The 15622-nt window shown below is 38.6% G+C and overlaps 1 protein-coding gene across 2 annotated transcripts in view; it reads right to left on the bottom strand.

Annotated features, from left to right (window-relative positions):
- SMARCC1 (SWI/SNF related BAF chromatin remodeling complex subunit C1) overlaps positions 1-15622 on the bottom strand; it is a 90601-nt gene that overhangs the window by 62068 nt on the left and 12911 nt on the right. For both annotated transcript variants that reach the window (XM_080934716.1, XM_080934717.1), the window contains exons 5-8: positions 13817-13909; positions 10792-10861; positions 8050-8119; positions 2878-2953 (exon numbers count right to left, since the gene is read on the bottom strand). In XM_080934716.1, coding sequence (XP_080790842.1) covers positions 2878-2953; positions 8050-8119; positions 10792-10861; positions 13817-13909 — 309 coding nt within the window. The remainder of the gene's footprint in view (positions 1-2877; positions 2954-8049; positions 8120-10791; positions 10862-13816; positions 13910-15622) is intronic.

Genomic DNA, 15622 nt, shown 5'->3' with positions numbered 1-15622 from the left:
GGCATGACTTGGCATTAGAATATTTCCTCCTCAAAAGCCCCGGAAGGAGGGGGCATAGAGTGCTTGGTTGCAGTGAATGAGAGGCACAAACTAGCAATTGCAACAACTATAAAGCTCCTTTCAACACTGAAAATAAGCTGTGACATGGCAGCCAACAGAAGACAAGATGGCCTTGTTCAGGCACTTTCCCTGGGAGAGGAGTATCTACCCCTTCTTCATAGGATATCAACAACAAACCAGTATGATCCCACCAAAGTTTAACTTGAGGAACTATGAATTTTATTGGGCCTGCTTAAAGAGCATGAAAGTCCAAAAACAGCTACACTATAAGAACCACTACTACATAAGTATCTCCTTTTTACTCATCTTGCAGTCTGCATAATCTCAGGATTGTAAGGACATGCGTAATTACAGCAGAATTACATACAGAAAGTTAGGAGACACAAAAGGCGCAACCAGAATCTAGGTGAGGGTCCAGTGAACCTCCCCAACACTCCTCTATAATGCAATGATGGCAGTTAAGTGGCCTGATCTTGGAGGTGTGTAGCAAGTAGTCACAGCTACTTAAAAGGATGGCTGCTTGAAGGACAATGCATCCCAGCAAAATCATTTTATAATGTAAGACCCATATTGGTTGTTCTGAGTTCTTCTTATTATTTTTTAAAGAGTCTCACTATGTAGCCTTGGCTGGTCTTAGAATTCTTAGAATAGATGTCAACCAGCTTCCTCTAACTCAGAGATCCACCTGCCTCTGCCTCACAGGTACTACAAGTGTGCATCACCTTTCTCAGCAACTGTTTAATTTTAAGGGGGAAGAAAGATGGACTAAGATGACAGAGTCAAGGAGGAGGACAGAAGATCTGTGAGGTCATCAGCAAAGCTGTGCCTTCAGGACTCTGCCAAGAGTGGGAGGATTAAATCATGAAACCGATGCTGACCAGCTGGAGAGATGGCTCAGTGGTTAAGAGCATTGACTGTTCTTCCAGAGGTCCTGAGTTCAAATCCCAGCAACCACATGGTGGCTCACAACCATCTATAATGGAATCAGATGCTCTCGTCAGAGAGCTACAGTGTACTTAATACATAATAAATAAATAAATCTTAAAAAAAAAAAAGAAAAAAAGAAACCCATGCTGACAACAATGGCAATAACCTTGCAAAAAATGGTGATGTCAAAGGGACTAAGCACTGAATGCTGTCACTGCAAGTGCTGGAAAGACTTAAAAATGTGCATTTGGATAACTATTCATTATGCATACTATATATACTATACATACATAGTATAGTATGCATACTATACTGTACATTTCAAACTACTGTTTTTTTTAAATCCAATTTGTTTTTGTTGTTTTGTCAAGACAGGGTTTCTGTGTGTAGCAATGGCTACACTGGAACTTGTTCTGTAGCCCAGGTTAACCTCCAACTCAGAGATCCACCTGACTCTGTCACTCAAGTGAAGGGATTAAAGGAATATATATACCAAAGGTATGTGTTACCACATCCAGGTCACCAAGTTGTAGTTTGCTCTAATTAGAAACTATGTTTTTAATTTCATAAGAAATTAAAATTGGGGAAGGGGGAGATGCCAAATAAAAATTAAAATTAAAAATTTCCTAAGGAACTTTTCTGGGACTAAAGAGACAGCTCAGCAGTTAAAAGAGGCTTGGCTGTTCTAAAGGTTGTGAGTTCAATTCTCAGCAACCACACAGTGTGGCTCATGACCATCTATAATCAGATCTGATGCCCTTTTCTGGCATGGAGGGTGCACATGAAGATAAAGCACTCATACATAAAATAAATAAATCTTTTAAAAAAATGTTTTTTTCTGGGAAAAGTCAGCAATGGACTTCATTAACTGTGTACAAACAAAAGTCTGGTTCACTACAGTATTTTAAAAATCTTTTAAAATTTTTTTCATTTATTTTATGTTTGTGAGTACACTTGCTGACATTTCGGACATCCCATTATGGACGGTTGTAAGCCACCATACGGAGGTTGAAAATTGAATACAAGACCTCTCTGGAAGAACAGTCACTGTTCTTAATCGCTGAGCCATCTCTCCAGCAATACAACTCAATACAACTTTTGTTGATCACCTTTAATCCCAGAAACTTGTGAGACAGGCAGGTGGATCTCCGTGAGTTCGAGGCCAGTCTGGTCTACAGAGGGAGTTCCAGCACAGCCAGTGATACACAAGATTAATTCTGTGTAAATAAAACAATAAGTTTATCTTGGATTATCATTCCTGAGTGTAACATATTCGTAATTTGTGGTGAAGGCCTGGCATTCTCAATACCTTTAATATGGGTTGAACAAGAGACCCCATTTCTCACACTCTGGCTTGGCTTTGGGCTCTTCTCAAGCACTGCATACATTAACTCCTAAGACCTCAGTACAAGGTGGTCAGAGTCACAAATATGCTCTTGAGTTGAGGGCATTAAAAGGACCACACCATTATACATCTTTTTAGAAAATACTTTGTATCTGGACATGGGCCTCCTCTTGAATACTCATGGACTGAGGCAAGGTGATCATTACAAAAGACCAGCAGTGATTGAAACTATAATCTCAAGGACAGCATGAGCCAGAGTGACAACAGCCTTCCAAGAAAATTAATTTATTGTAGGGAAAGGCAATGAAATAAAAATAATTTGTGTGTATTCTGCCTACACGAACATCTATGCATCATGTGTGCTGAGAGCAACACCTTTCCTAGGACAGGAACTTTCTACATGGCTGTTGTCTTGGAACTCAGTATGTAGACCATGCTGGACTTGAATTTAGAAATCTGCCAGATTCTGCCTCCTAAGTGCTGGGAATAAAGGCATGCACCACTATGACCAGGCAAGAATAATTTCTTTTCTACAGATCCTTTACCTTCCATGGCTTTTCTGGGATTGGTGCATCTTCAATTTCAGCATCAACATCATTACTGTGGATCCAAGTGTCATAGCTATAAAGCAAATTAAACAAGCAAATAAATTAGAGCCATGTCTTGATTAGGAAATCTATTCAAGCACTAAGGATGGATATATAAATATAACAAGTATTATTAGGAAAACATTTTAATAAATTGGTAGGCCAGAATCATGGGTAAAGGAATTTGCCACACAAGCCTAACAAACTGAGTTGAATTCCTAAAAGTCATATACAAGTTGAAGAACTGACTGTACAGTCTTCTGACCTCACACATGTGCCATGGCATGAGTACAACTACCCTCACACATATTATATGTAAACACAGTAACAGTGCTTTAAAAATACACATTTGGGGCTGGAGAGATGGCTTAACGGTTAAAAGCACTGACTGCTCTTCCAGAGGTCCTGAGTTCAATTCCCAGCAACCACATGGTGGCTCACATCCATCTGTAATGGGAACTTCTGGTATGTCTGAAGACAGCTACAGTGTACTTATATACAAAATAAATTAGCAAACCTCAAAAAAAATACACCTTTGTTCCATCACTGTTAATAAGACTGAAACAAGTCAAAAACTGTCTGAATTAGTTAAAAAGAATTCTAAACAGATGTTGCTCATTGCTCAAAGCATCCCCTTAAACCTTATCCTCCTCAGTACCATCACCGGATATTTGTTTTCTCTCATATCCCGCCCTCAGGCCTTCAGTCTCACTGCTAGCTTGTACTTTTGGTCATTTTAAACATAATTAACAGAAACATTAGATATTAATATTAACTATCTTTTTGATAGAGTACCTTTCAAAACAATTCTTTCCTCTTAGTGATCTCATTTAGGTTTTCAACGTCACATTCCATTTTTTAAAGTCATTTCATTCACCCTTTAGTCTTTTTATTTATTTTTTGTGTATGACTACACTATGACCGTCTCCTGACACAACTCTTAACCGCTGAGCCATCTCTCCAGCCCATCATACTCCATTTTTTAAGTATTACATCTGTACCTTAAGTGATTCTGAAACTCCAAATCCAAACAGTCAGTTTTACATTCCTCAGTTCATGTGGTAACTGTTCTGAACCAAGCACACTCAAAGTACGTTGAGTCAACCCTCTGCCCCACTCATTTCCTATCCTGTCCACTGCTCTCCCAAAAACTGAGGCTTTCACATACCAATACAAAGATTTCTAAGGACTCCGTGCTGGTTGTTTTGTTGGAGACAATTTGACACAAGCAAGGGTCATCTGGAATGTGGGAACCTCAACTGAGAAAATACCTCCATCAAGATAAAATAAAGGCAAGGCGGCAATGTTTTGCTGATGAGTTATGTAGAAAAACCAGCCCACTCTGGCTAGTACCACCACTGGACAGGCAGGTCTGGGCTAAGACAAAGCAGGCTGCCAGTAACCAGCATTCCTCATGGTCTCTACTTCAGTTTCTACCTCCATGTTCCTACTTTGGCTTCACCTTCAATAATGGAACCAAATAAACATTTTCCTTGCCAAGTTGCTTTTGGCCGAGAATATAAAAGAAATAGAAACTAGGACAGACTCCAAACTACTAAGATTAAAGTAAAAATCCTCGCAAAAACATTGGTTTCTGTTAGGGTTTCTACTGCCATGATGAAAATACCAAAACTAAAAAGGAGGGTGGAAAAGGAAAAATTTATCCAGCTTACACTTCCAGATCATAACCCTTCGTTGGAGGAAGTCAGGACAGAAACTCAAGCAGAACTGGGACCTGGAGGCAGAACTAATGCAAAGGGTGCTGCTTCCTGACTTGCATTTACATGGTTTGTTCAGCCTGTTAACTGATAGAACACAGGACTGCCAGTCCAGGAAGACATCACTCACAATAGGCTTCACTCTTTCACACTGATCAGTAATTGAAAACACTGCCTTACAGCTGGATCTCATGGAGACATTTCTACAACTGAGGCTCTTTTCCCTCTGGTGAAGCCAGCTTGTGTCAAGTTCATACAAAACCAGCCAATACATGTGCCAAGGTCTCACAATCTGGCCTTCCTCTAGGCTCTCTGTGTTGTCTTCTCACTCTTCTGTAAAGACTCGGTGGCATCTTAGACATATGGCACTAAGTCAGAATGCACTTCATATCTGAAGCTCCTTAGAGCTTGGACTGTTCTCCAATGTCACAATGTCCACAGATATCACTTCTTATCACATCTCCCTACTCAAATATCCTCAGATCAGCAAGCAACAACGCAGTGCTACAATCATTAAAGCAATTCTAAAAATTATAAAAATAACATAGTCTTCTAAATAAAAAGATTGTTAAAGTTACTATACTGTTCAATAAAATTACAACATGACGTGAAATGACCTATGTTATGTATAAGGCCTTGAGTTTGATCAGATCTTGAGTTGGCATCAGATTCCATTATAAATGGCTAAGCCAACCATGTGATTGCTAGGAACTGAACTCAGGCCCTCTGGAGGAGCAGTCAGTGCTCTACTGAACAATTTCTCCATCCCTTAGACATACATACTTAAAATTTAACAGAACTAATGACACACTGTCTTCAGTTAAAAATATAATAATGCCAGATGCAATGATATATGACTGTTGTTCTAGTCCCTTGGAAAACTGAAGACCAGGCAATAACAAAAAGTGAGATAGGAAAAAATAGGAAAGAGGGGACACCAAGGGCACAGGGTATATATTCCCAGAAATTCTAAAGGCTTAGGTAAAAGGACTGCTAGTTCAAAGCTTATCTGCATAAAGAGATTCTACCAAAAGCAAAAAGCCAGTGAGGAAAGAGGTAAACAGCAATATAATTTCTGACAAGAAAAACATCAGAATTAGGCATTAAATAATTTTATTCATAATACTTGACATGCATAGCTCTTTGAAAAGGTTAAACCTAATTTGTCATAAACATTAGGAAGAAAATCATCTTTAAGAGCAGGAGAGCTGGAGCCTGCCATGGGGTAGAAATGTGCTCATTTTCTCACCATCTGAGACAAGGGGAGAGCTGGCCAGCTTTGGCACTGAACCAGCTGGGAAGTGCTAGAGCGAGTTCACCTTCATGGTGTGGATGAGGGAATGCTGGTGGCTGGATAGCTCAGCCACTACCTAGGTCGGGATGCAGGGCTTTGAGTTGGCTCACCCCAATTCATCTACACGATATATGAACTACTGGAGAGGGTAAAGGGGGCAGTCCTGCAGATCCAAAGCTACAGGATCTATGACACAAGGGAACAAGTGGACACTTGACAGCGGTCCCTGTGAGGATCTGTATTAAGCTAGAGCAGAAGCCAGAGGCTTTCAACCAAACCAATGACTCATGGTAATGAATATCTAAAAGTAAAAATGTGAACAAAAGAGTATACTATGAGACACACTGTAGCTTCTATAAGATTTTTTCTTTTTCTTTTGGTGGGAAGTTGCAATGAAGGAGGGAAGATACAAAGGAGTAGAAAGAGATGAAAGGAACTAGGACATATAATGTAAAATTTACAAAGAAAAAAACAGTTTTAAAAAATTTACTTATTTTATGTGAATTTACTAACTTTTTAGGAATATATTATCTGCGTGTCTGTACACCATGAGCATGTCTGATGCCCACAGAGGTAAGGAAAGGAATAAGATCTTATATAATTGAAATTACAGACTGACATGTGCTTGCTGAGAACCAAGTTTGAATTCTCTTCAAGATCAGTAAGAACTCATTAATGAACCAACTCTTCAATTAATGAACCAACTCTTCAGCCCCCAAGATTCCTCTCTTAAAAGACATACATCTTAATTAAAGGCTTAATAACATGCTAAGAGATCCCTCTGGCAAATAAATCTTTCTCTTTGAGAGAAGTAAAATTATGCTATGCTTTAAATATGAAGTCTTCCCTACAAGGTCCATAGGCTAAAAAATATAACTGGACCATGAAGAAGTTAATTTTATCAGTTGACCAATTCATCGAATTCATGTTTGAATAAGATTATTAGGACAGGCAGACAAGAAGAAAGAAATTGATGTGCAGCAGTATACCTCCACAGGGACATCTTGGCTTTGCAACTTCTTGTATGACTCTGTTTCCTGCAGCACACCCCTTACACAACAATGCTGGGGCATACAAGCATATAGTAATAGCCAGGCAACTATAATAAGAAGGTAACTCTATTCTTAAAATTTACATGTTCTTGTTTTAAACCAGGGTTTCTCTGTATAGCTTTATAGCCAAGTGGGCTTCAAATTCTGTGATGGCTTAAAGGTGTAGCCATCATTTCTGCCTGACAAAAATCTTTATGCCAGAGCATACATATTGGAGTTGTCTATGTGAAGACAAGAACCTAAAGGCTCAGACAACAGAGTAATGAAAAAAAAAAACAGGAATTATGCAAATTTCCTCAGTATATATGTACTTGCAAATGTCATTAGAATGTCACATTGCATTTCATAAGTATATGATTATGTGTATGTATTTAAAAGTTACACAGCTTTAATAGTTTAATATTTAAAAAGATAAAGTTGCTTGAGATGTAAAGCACTTACCCCTTAGTATGTATAAAGACCTGGATTCAATCCCTCACCCACTCCTCAGAGAGAGAGAGAAAATAAAAAGGGAACAGGCATGGTGGTACCAACTAATTCTAGCACAGGGGAGACAGTAGTAGACAGCAGTGCTGAGTCTGATAATAGCCTATATGGTAAGCTGTAGGTGAGCCAGAAATATATAGTGAGAACCTATGTAAACAAGTTGATAAATAATACAAATTTGAAATAAAAAAATAAATAAATAAAGAGGGGCTGGAGACATGGCTCAGTGGTTAAGAGCACTGACTGCTCTTCCAGAGGACCTGAGTTCAATTTCCAGCCACCACACGGTGGCTCACAACCATCTGTGATGGGATCTCATGCCCTCTTCTGGTGTGTCTTAAGATAGCTATAGGGTACTCATATAAATAAAAAAAGGAATAAAGAGATAGATGGAAATATGGACATGCAGCTGGTGGTCAGAGTACTCACCTTTAATCCCAGCACTTGAGAGGCAGAAGCAGAGGCAGGCTGAGTTTGAGGCCAGCCACCCATACACAGAGAAACCCTCTCTGGAACACCAAACAAAGAAAGAACATGCTATTATCAAGACCAACATGATCACAAGGATAGTGAAGATTACCTATCTGGGTAGAAGCCCCAGTGCACCAGCACCTGCTTGTCTCTCCTCATCACCGGCCTCAGCCACTCCTCTGAAAGTAGAAAATGCATCAGAATATAACCTCCATTTAGTTATGATTTAAAAACATTTAATTTTATATGTATGTGTGCCCCCAAGTGTCATATATGTATACAACATATGTGCAGGATTCCAGGTCAGACAAGGTGTCCGATGTTATTGACAGCTGTGAATACACTTGTAGTTACTGGGAACCAAACACTGGTCCTCTGCAATAGTGGTTTAGTGATCTAAATTTTAAGTTTTCAAGCTGAAAATCACTTGTCATATTAAAGGAACATTTCTGGAGCTGGAGCGATGGCTAGTTAATAAAATGAACTAGATACCAAAGTTAAGATATTCATTAAAAAGCTGAAAGATAGAAGAGCTGGGTCAGAGAGTACATGTTTAATTTTAAATAACCCAGGCTCAATTCCCAGCTGACAGAAACTGCCTCACAACCATCCATAACCCAAGTTTAAACGAAAACAACAGGTACATACGAGATGTATATACATGCATGCAGGCAAACCATTCACACAGAAAAAGTGAAATAAATAAATCTAACTAAGAAAGGAATTAACATTAAGGTGAATGTGGTGGTAATGCATACATATTTCCAGTACCAGGTGAGTGGAAAAAGGCAGGCCTCTGAAGTGCACAGTCCAGCTCATCTTGCCAACTAAACAAGGAGCTGTTAAGTCTATTGTGAAAATCTAATTCAAAATGGTGAAGGAACTGAGAGAATGGGGGTTGGGGATGGCTTCAGTTCCTAGCACTCCTATCAGGAAGCTCACAACAAACCCATGTAATTTCAACTCTAGGAGACTTAACACCTCTTCTTCTGGCCTCTAAAAGCACATATTTCCATACAGATATAAACAATAAAAATAAATCTTGAGGGCTGGGCGGTGGTGGTACATTCCTTTAATCCCAGCACTTGAGAGGCAGAGGCAGATAGATTGGAGATGTAGGCCAGAACGGCTTACAGAACTAGTACCAGAAACGCCAAAATACAAAACTCAAAAACTGCCTTGAAAAACAAACAAACATGCATAAATGTAAGTCTTTAAAAAAAAAAAGGAAAGTGATTAAGTCTCAGTGTCTATCTCACATGAACCAGGAACTTCCTCATTGTGTGATTCTACTACAGGCCCAAACCCTGAATCACAGACATGTCATTTACCATATGGGTTCCAGGACATGACCTTGGGTTACCATCCTTTAAACACTGAACCGCTCTCTAAAACTACTAAAAATTGCCTTAGGAACCCTAAATTTATCCCGCAAATCATGCCAGTCTGGACAAAAACACAAGTTCCAGGATAGTCAAGGTTACACAGAGAAACCAATTTAGAAAATAAAACAAAACAAAAATGCCAAGGAAGAAATTTAAAATACCAAGTTCCAGGATATGGAGGGATCCTGTCTTAAAACAAGCAAACAAAAAAACGGAAAAAACAAACAAAAACTAACACATTTAAGAAACAGAAAAAACAATGAATAAAAATTAACTCTTTTCTCTCTTTTGTTGTTGTTGTTGTTGTTTTTTTTTTTTTTTTTTTTGTGACAAGGTTTCTGTGTATTCCTGGCCATCCTAGAACTCTGTAGAACAAACAGACTGGGCTTCAAATCTCAGCCACATACATGCCTCTGCCTCCCAAGTGATGAAATTATAGGTGTGTGCCACCACTGCCCAGCAAATTAACTTTATTAACATATGTGTTCAAACAGAAAATTAAAGAATCTGATAACAGATCGCTTGCAATATCAAATCAAAGGGAAGAAACAAAATTAAGTAAGTATAAAAGATTTATGAATACTTTGAGCAGATCAATAAATAACCCTACAAAGCAGCAGCATTTGGGAGTTGAGGCAGAAGAATTTCAATTCAAAGCCAGTATGAGCAACATTGTGAGATCCTTAAAATAATAATAGAGGAAAAAAAACTCTCACCACTTTAATGTTAAGAGTGGATATTCATGACTGGAAACATTTGGGCCAATGTGATGGCTCAGCCAATCCCTACTCTTGCCAATGCAATTTTAGTATCACAGGACCCTATAGGCACGAAGCCAATTCACATAAGCTCTATGTCCTCTGGCTCCTACCAGCTCACTGTGGCACAGGGTTCCTACATGTACACACATAACAAAGTAAACAAACTTAAAAACTGAGAGAGAAAAAATAAGTGGGAGTACAGCGTGGAGAGAAAACCCATAGCCCAGTGGGCAATGGGTCCTAGTCCTACACCCAACATATTCTCAGCATTCAGTAGCTTGGCTACATAGAAAGTTCAAGTTCAGCCTGGGGTATATGGAACCCTGACTCAATTTAGATAGATATTTAACCATAGTTTACTGAACTCTGTGATATTCAATAATCATCTGCCTCAGATATCCCTGTATTTTTAGCACTTCATGGCAAATATCAATAGTATAAAATTGGTACTACATTAAACAAACAAACAAAAAAAAACTGATTAGAACACTGAACAGCACAGGGTTAAGTCTCACTTCTAAAAGAATCAAGTGATCTAATCTCAGACTAGCATATTATGCAAGTGATATATTAAAGAAAACAAAGAACTCTACATTAATTGGTGGTGTACTTTTATTTAGACATTTTTTTAGAGGAAGGGTACGTTATTTATACCCTACAGTATGATGTATGTGTTAAAGAGCTTACCACCAACAGCCAACTTACCATCCTCTTGTGAGGAAGGATATGGATAAATATGGTGGGAAGCTTTTGACTTCTCATCAGTAAATGTCCCCTGAAAAGCAAATAAATAAGTGACATAAAAATAAGGCACACAGCAAACAAAAGCAAGCCATTAGATGTGGATCCAAAATCTATAAGAAACATAAAAGCATTTTTTAAAAATCATTTGACAAGTGAAGGGATAGTAGTTAACAATAAAAAGTGTTTCTAGATATATAAGGATAGAATATTTATCAGTGTTTTAATTATTGAGTTTTTCAAAGAGAATATTTATGTATACTTTATCAACTATCATGAATCTAAAACAAAAAATTTTTCTAAAAACCAAACTTATTGAGTAATATGTTAGTATTCAATGTTGTACCTTTACCTCCAATAAGAATGCCTCAAGTTCTTAAGATTATTTCACAACCATTATAAACAATGAGCAAGAGAACACAACAATGTAAGAGTAACTGTAAAATGTATTCACCTCAGAAAATTATAAAGTTTTAGCCAGACGTCAAACCTAAGAATGTGGGAAACCAGGAGACTGAAGAACTAAAGGCCACCCTCAAATGTACGAAGTTTAACACTAGTCTACACTACTTGAGACTGTCTCACAAAAACAAACAAACAATAAAACAAAAACAACCCCCCTCTCCAAGTTTCAAGTTATGTAGCCTATGCTGGTTTCTTGCCTTAGCAGTACAGCACCAATCATCACTAACCGACAGGAGATCTGACACATAAACTGGACCTTTGTCAACAGATGGGACCCTCAAATCAAACAGTGTACACTGCTCCTGTCATTTTATGTCAATGTTGAAACACTGCTATGAAAATTAAAGGTAGGACTGAAGAGATGGCTCAGAGGTTAAGAGCACTCACTGCTCTTCCAGAGGTCCTGAGTTCAATTCCCAACAACCACATGATGGCTCACATGAGATCTGAATCCCTCTTCTGGTGTGTCTGAAGACAGCTACAGTGTACTCATAATAATAAATAAATAAATAAATAAATAAATAAATAAATAAATATTTTTAAATTAAGGGTAAAATATGGCTAGGCCAAAGACTACTAAATATATCTTAAAACAAAACAACTTCAATGCCATGTAGGCTCATTCTTGATACTACTCAAACAATAAAAAGTTCAGTATTCAGTTTTAAGTAGCAACTCAAGGCATCTTCTACATTTACTCATTATTCCAAACCAGTAAACATAATGACACTTTATCTGTAGAAAAATAAAAAAATTAGAACTACATAACATAGTTATCTGCCTCATAAGTAAGGACTTCAGACTCACTAGATTATCAGAATACATTTCTGAATGGTTATCAGGTGGAAAAAAGTATCCATAGCTAGCAATTAATGAGCCAATGGGCAATAGTCTACTTAAAACCTTGGCCAGTGGAGTCTATCACTACTGCACTGAACCTAAGCTCTATGGTCTACTACCTAGATGACAAAGCAAGTCACTCTGTGCAATTCATCTATGAGGTAGAGTAACAAATTTTATGTTTATCAGTGTTTTGCCAGCATGTATTGTTGTACACTACCTCGGTGCCTGGTGCCCAGGGAGGCCAGAAGAGTGTGTTGGATCCCCAACAACTGAAGAAACAGAAGGCTGTGAACTATCGTGTGAGTGCTAGGATTCAAACTGGGATCTTTTGGAAGAACAGCTAGTGCTCTTAACCAGAGTAACCTTTCTAGCACAATTTTTTAAAAATGTTTTTATTTTATGTACGTGAATGTTGTGCCTGTATTTGTCTTTCCACTACATATTCCTGATTCCTATAGATGTCAGAAGAGAACTTCAGATGAACTAGAACTAGAATTGCAGGTGACTGTCAACTACTGTAGGTGGCTGCAGAGGACTGAATCCAGGTCCTTAACAAGTGTTCTTAGCTACTGAACCATCACTGCAGCCCTGAATGGGAACAATAAACTAATGGTTCTCTGCTAAGAATTTTGTTGGGCAAGTAAGATGCCGCAGAGGTTAAGCTTGCGCTCTACTATTTCAAAGGACCTTGGCTCCCAGCATCCTAATATGAGCAGCTCTGGGAAGCCTGATACCCTCTTCTAGTCAACAGGTACTTTCATATACAAACATTTAAAAATAAGTAGTAAGTAAGTATGACTCAATGACAGAAGCCTTTTATTACCCCAGTACTCCAGAAATGGGGACAAGCAGATTTTAGTGAGTTCAATGCCAATCTGGACTACATAGTGAATGCCATGCCAGCCAGGACTACATAGTAAAACCCTGCCTCAAAGAGATAAGAGACAGATTCAGTGTTAGCCATTAACTCATTTAAAATGTTCCACTGAAGTTGTGACTACTGTTCAAGACAGTATTATTATTAGTGACTCCGTACAATGCTATAAAGTCAAAGCTAGAGTACGTTAAAACTCAATACAAGAGGCAAGCATTGTGTAAAGTCCTGGTTTTGAACTCTAGCATCACCTAGAAGAGTTTAGAAAACGAACTAGAAAACCAAGTATCTCTTTTAAGAGTATCCTTGGAAAATAATCACCACACCTTATTAAATAATGAATAAGTTAGTCATAATAAACATTACAAAAATAAACATTGTCTCTAGAAATATTTGTAGAAATAATTCCTAATTTTTGCTAAAAAGCAAGAACTAGCAGGTTAATTTATTCAATTTCTGGTCCTTAACAAGCATAGGAAGCTAAACTTCATATGACGATCACATAACAGACACTCCAAAAGAGAAAAGGTTAATTTGTTGGAAGTAGTAGTACTTATTAAAGAGGACGTCCAAGCCCCACCTGACAACACACTGTACTATTTATACATTACATAATAATATACAGTGGAGGTTTGAATATGCTTGGCCTGGGCAGTGGCACTATAAGGAGGTGTGGCCATGTTGGAGGAAGTGTGTCACTGTGAGGGTGGGCAATGAGACCCTCCTCCTAATCATGTGGGAGTCAATTTTCTAGCCTCCTTTGGAACAAGAGGAAAAACTCTCAACTCCTCCAGTGCCCTGTATTACCTGATGCCGTTTGATGATATCTTTCAACTTGTTAGCCAACTTCAAATCAATGTCTGGAATGAGGTAGATGTTGGGTCTAGTCAGACAGTTGTTCTGAGAAAACAAAAAGAGAGACTTTGAAATTCAAATGGTCTTCAGATGATGTCCACTCACTGCTCATCATTCTTTTTTCTTCATGCACACCAGAAGAGGGCATCGGATCTCATTACAGATGGTTGTGAGCCACCATGTGGTTGCTGGGAATTGAACTCAGGACCTCTAGAACAGTCAAGTGCCCTTAGCCACTGATCTCCAGCCCTGTTCATCATTCTTATATCTTATTTTTATAATTGTACATGGAGATGTGTACATTATGGCACACATGTAGTCATCAGACAAGCATGTGGAGTCATTCTCTCTTTTCCCCATGTGGGTCCATCAAGCGCCTTTACCCACTGAACCATCTTACAGGGCAGGGGCCTACAATCATTCCTTGTTTTAATGGCTAAAATTGATTATTTAAACCTACAATTCTTAACATATGAAAAAAAAAACCTATTTGGTTTTTGTTGAGGGGTGGGGTAAGGCAAGGTTTCTCTATGTAGCCAGATTTCTCTCTGTAGACCAGGCTGACCTGAAACTTAAGACATACACATCCCTCTGTCTCCTTGACTGTTAAGATTAAAGGTGTGTAGCCCTATGCCTAGCCTGCAAAACATCTTTTGATACACAATGATAGTCTTATCTCAAAATAAAACCTAATTGGCTCAAGTAGGCTACTTAAAATCATCCCCAGATCCCTTCTGCAGCCAAAGACTTTTAATCATTTGAATGAAATTACTGCTAAAATACAGCAAGGTAAAAGACAGTAGGACTTTATTCCTAGCATTCAGGAAGCAGAGGAAGGCTGATCTCTGTTGAGTTCCAAGAGAGCTGGAGCTACATGGTGAGACCTCTATCTCAACCCTCAAACTACAATAAAGAAGTAAAGAAAGATGAACGGATAGATGGAAGGCAGGAAGGCAGGCAGGCCAGGGAGAGTGTTTACTGGATAAAGTCCTGAATGAGCATAAGGAGTTGGTTCTGAATGTCCAGTGTTCACACAGAAGCTGAGAGTGACGGCACACCTCTGTAGTCCAAACCCATGTCTCCCATGTGTGAGAGACAAGCTATCACACCAGGAGCTTCCCCACCATGCATTAACCAGAACGGCTATGTCCAGGTTCAGTGATTCTTTCTCAAAGAGACTGAGAAAGATCACAATGGTTAAGAGTACCAGCTGTAATTCCAGAAGACTCAAGTTCAACATGGCAGCTCACTCCAGTTACAGGGAATTGATGATCTCCTCTGTATGATACACACACACACACACACACACACACACACACACACTACTCATTCATAAACCAATAAACTAAGATGTTTTTAATCAGAGCTAGTGTAGTGTGATGAAAATGTCTGCTGTGCAAGACCATGAACCCAATTTCAATCTGCAGCACCACAAGAGGGAGAAAACTTCCTGCTCCATCAGCTGTTCTCTCCCTCCACACACATGCCACAGCATATGTACCCATAATTACACATTATGCAAACACATATAAATAATTTCAAACCAGGAGGTTTGAAATTAGGACATGCCTTTAATACCAGCTATTGGGGGGCAGAGGCAGACAGATCTCTCTAAATTCAAAGCCAATCTGGTCTACAGAGTGAGTTGCAGAACTACACATAGAAACTGTCTCCAAATCAAAAGAAACAAACAAACAAAACTCTAGCAACATGAGCAGCAAGCCGTAAGCTAGAAATATCCGTCAGTGGTATAGTTCC

The sequence above is a fragment of the Micromys minutus genome (genome assembly GCF_963924665.1).
Source record: "Micromys minutus genome assembly, chromosome: 21".
NCBI classification, from domain to species: domain Eukaryota; kingdom Metazoa; phylum Chordata; class Mammalia; order Rodentia; family Muridae; genus Micromys; species Micromys minutus.
The sequence above is the reverse complement of the archived record's forward strand: the minus strand, read 5'-3'. Positions and strand labels throughout refer to the sequence as shown.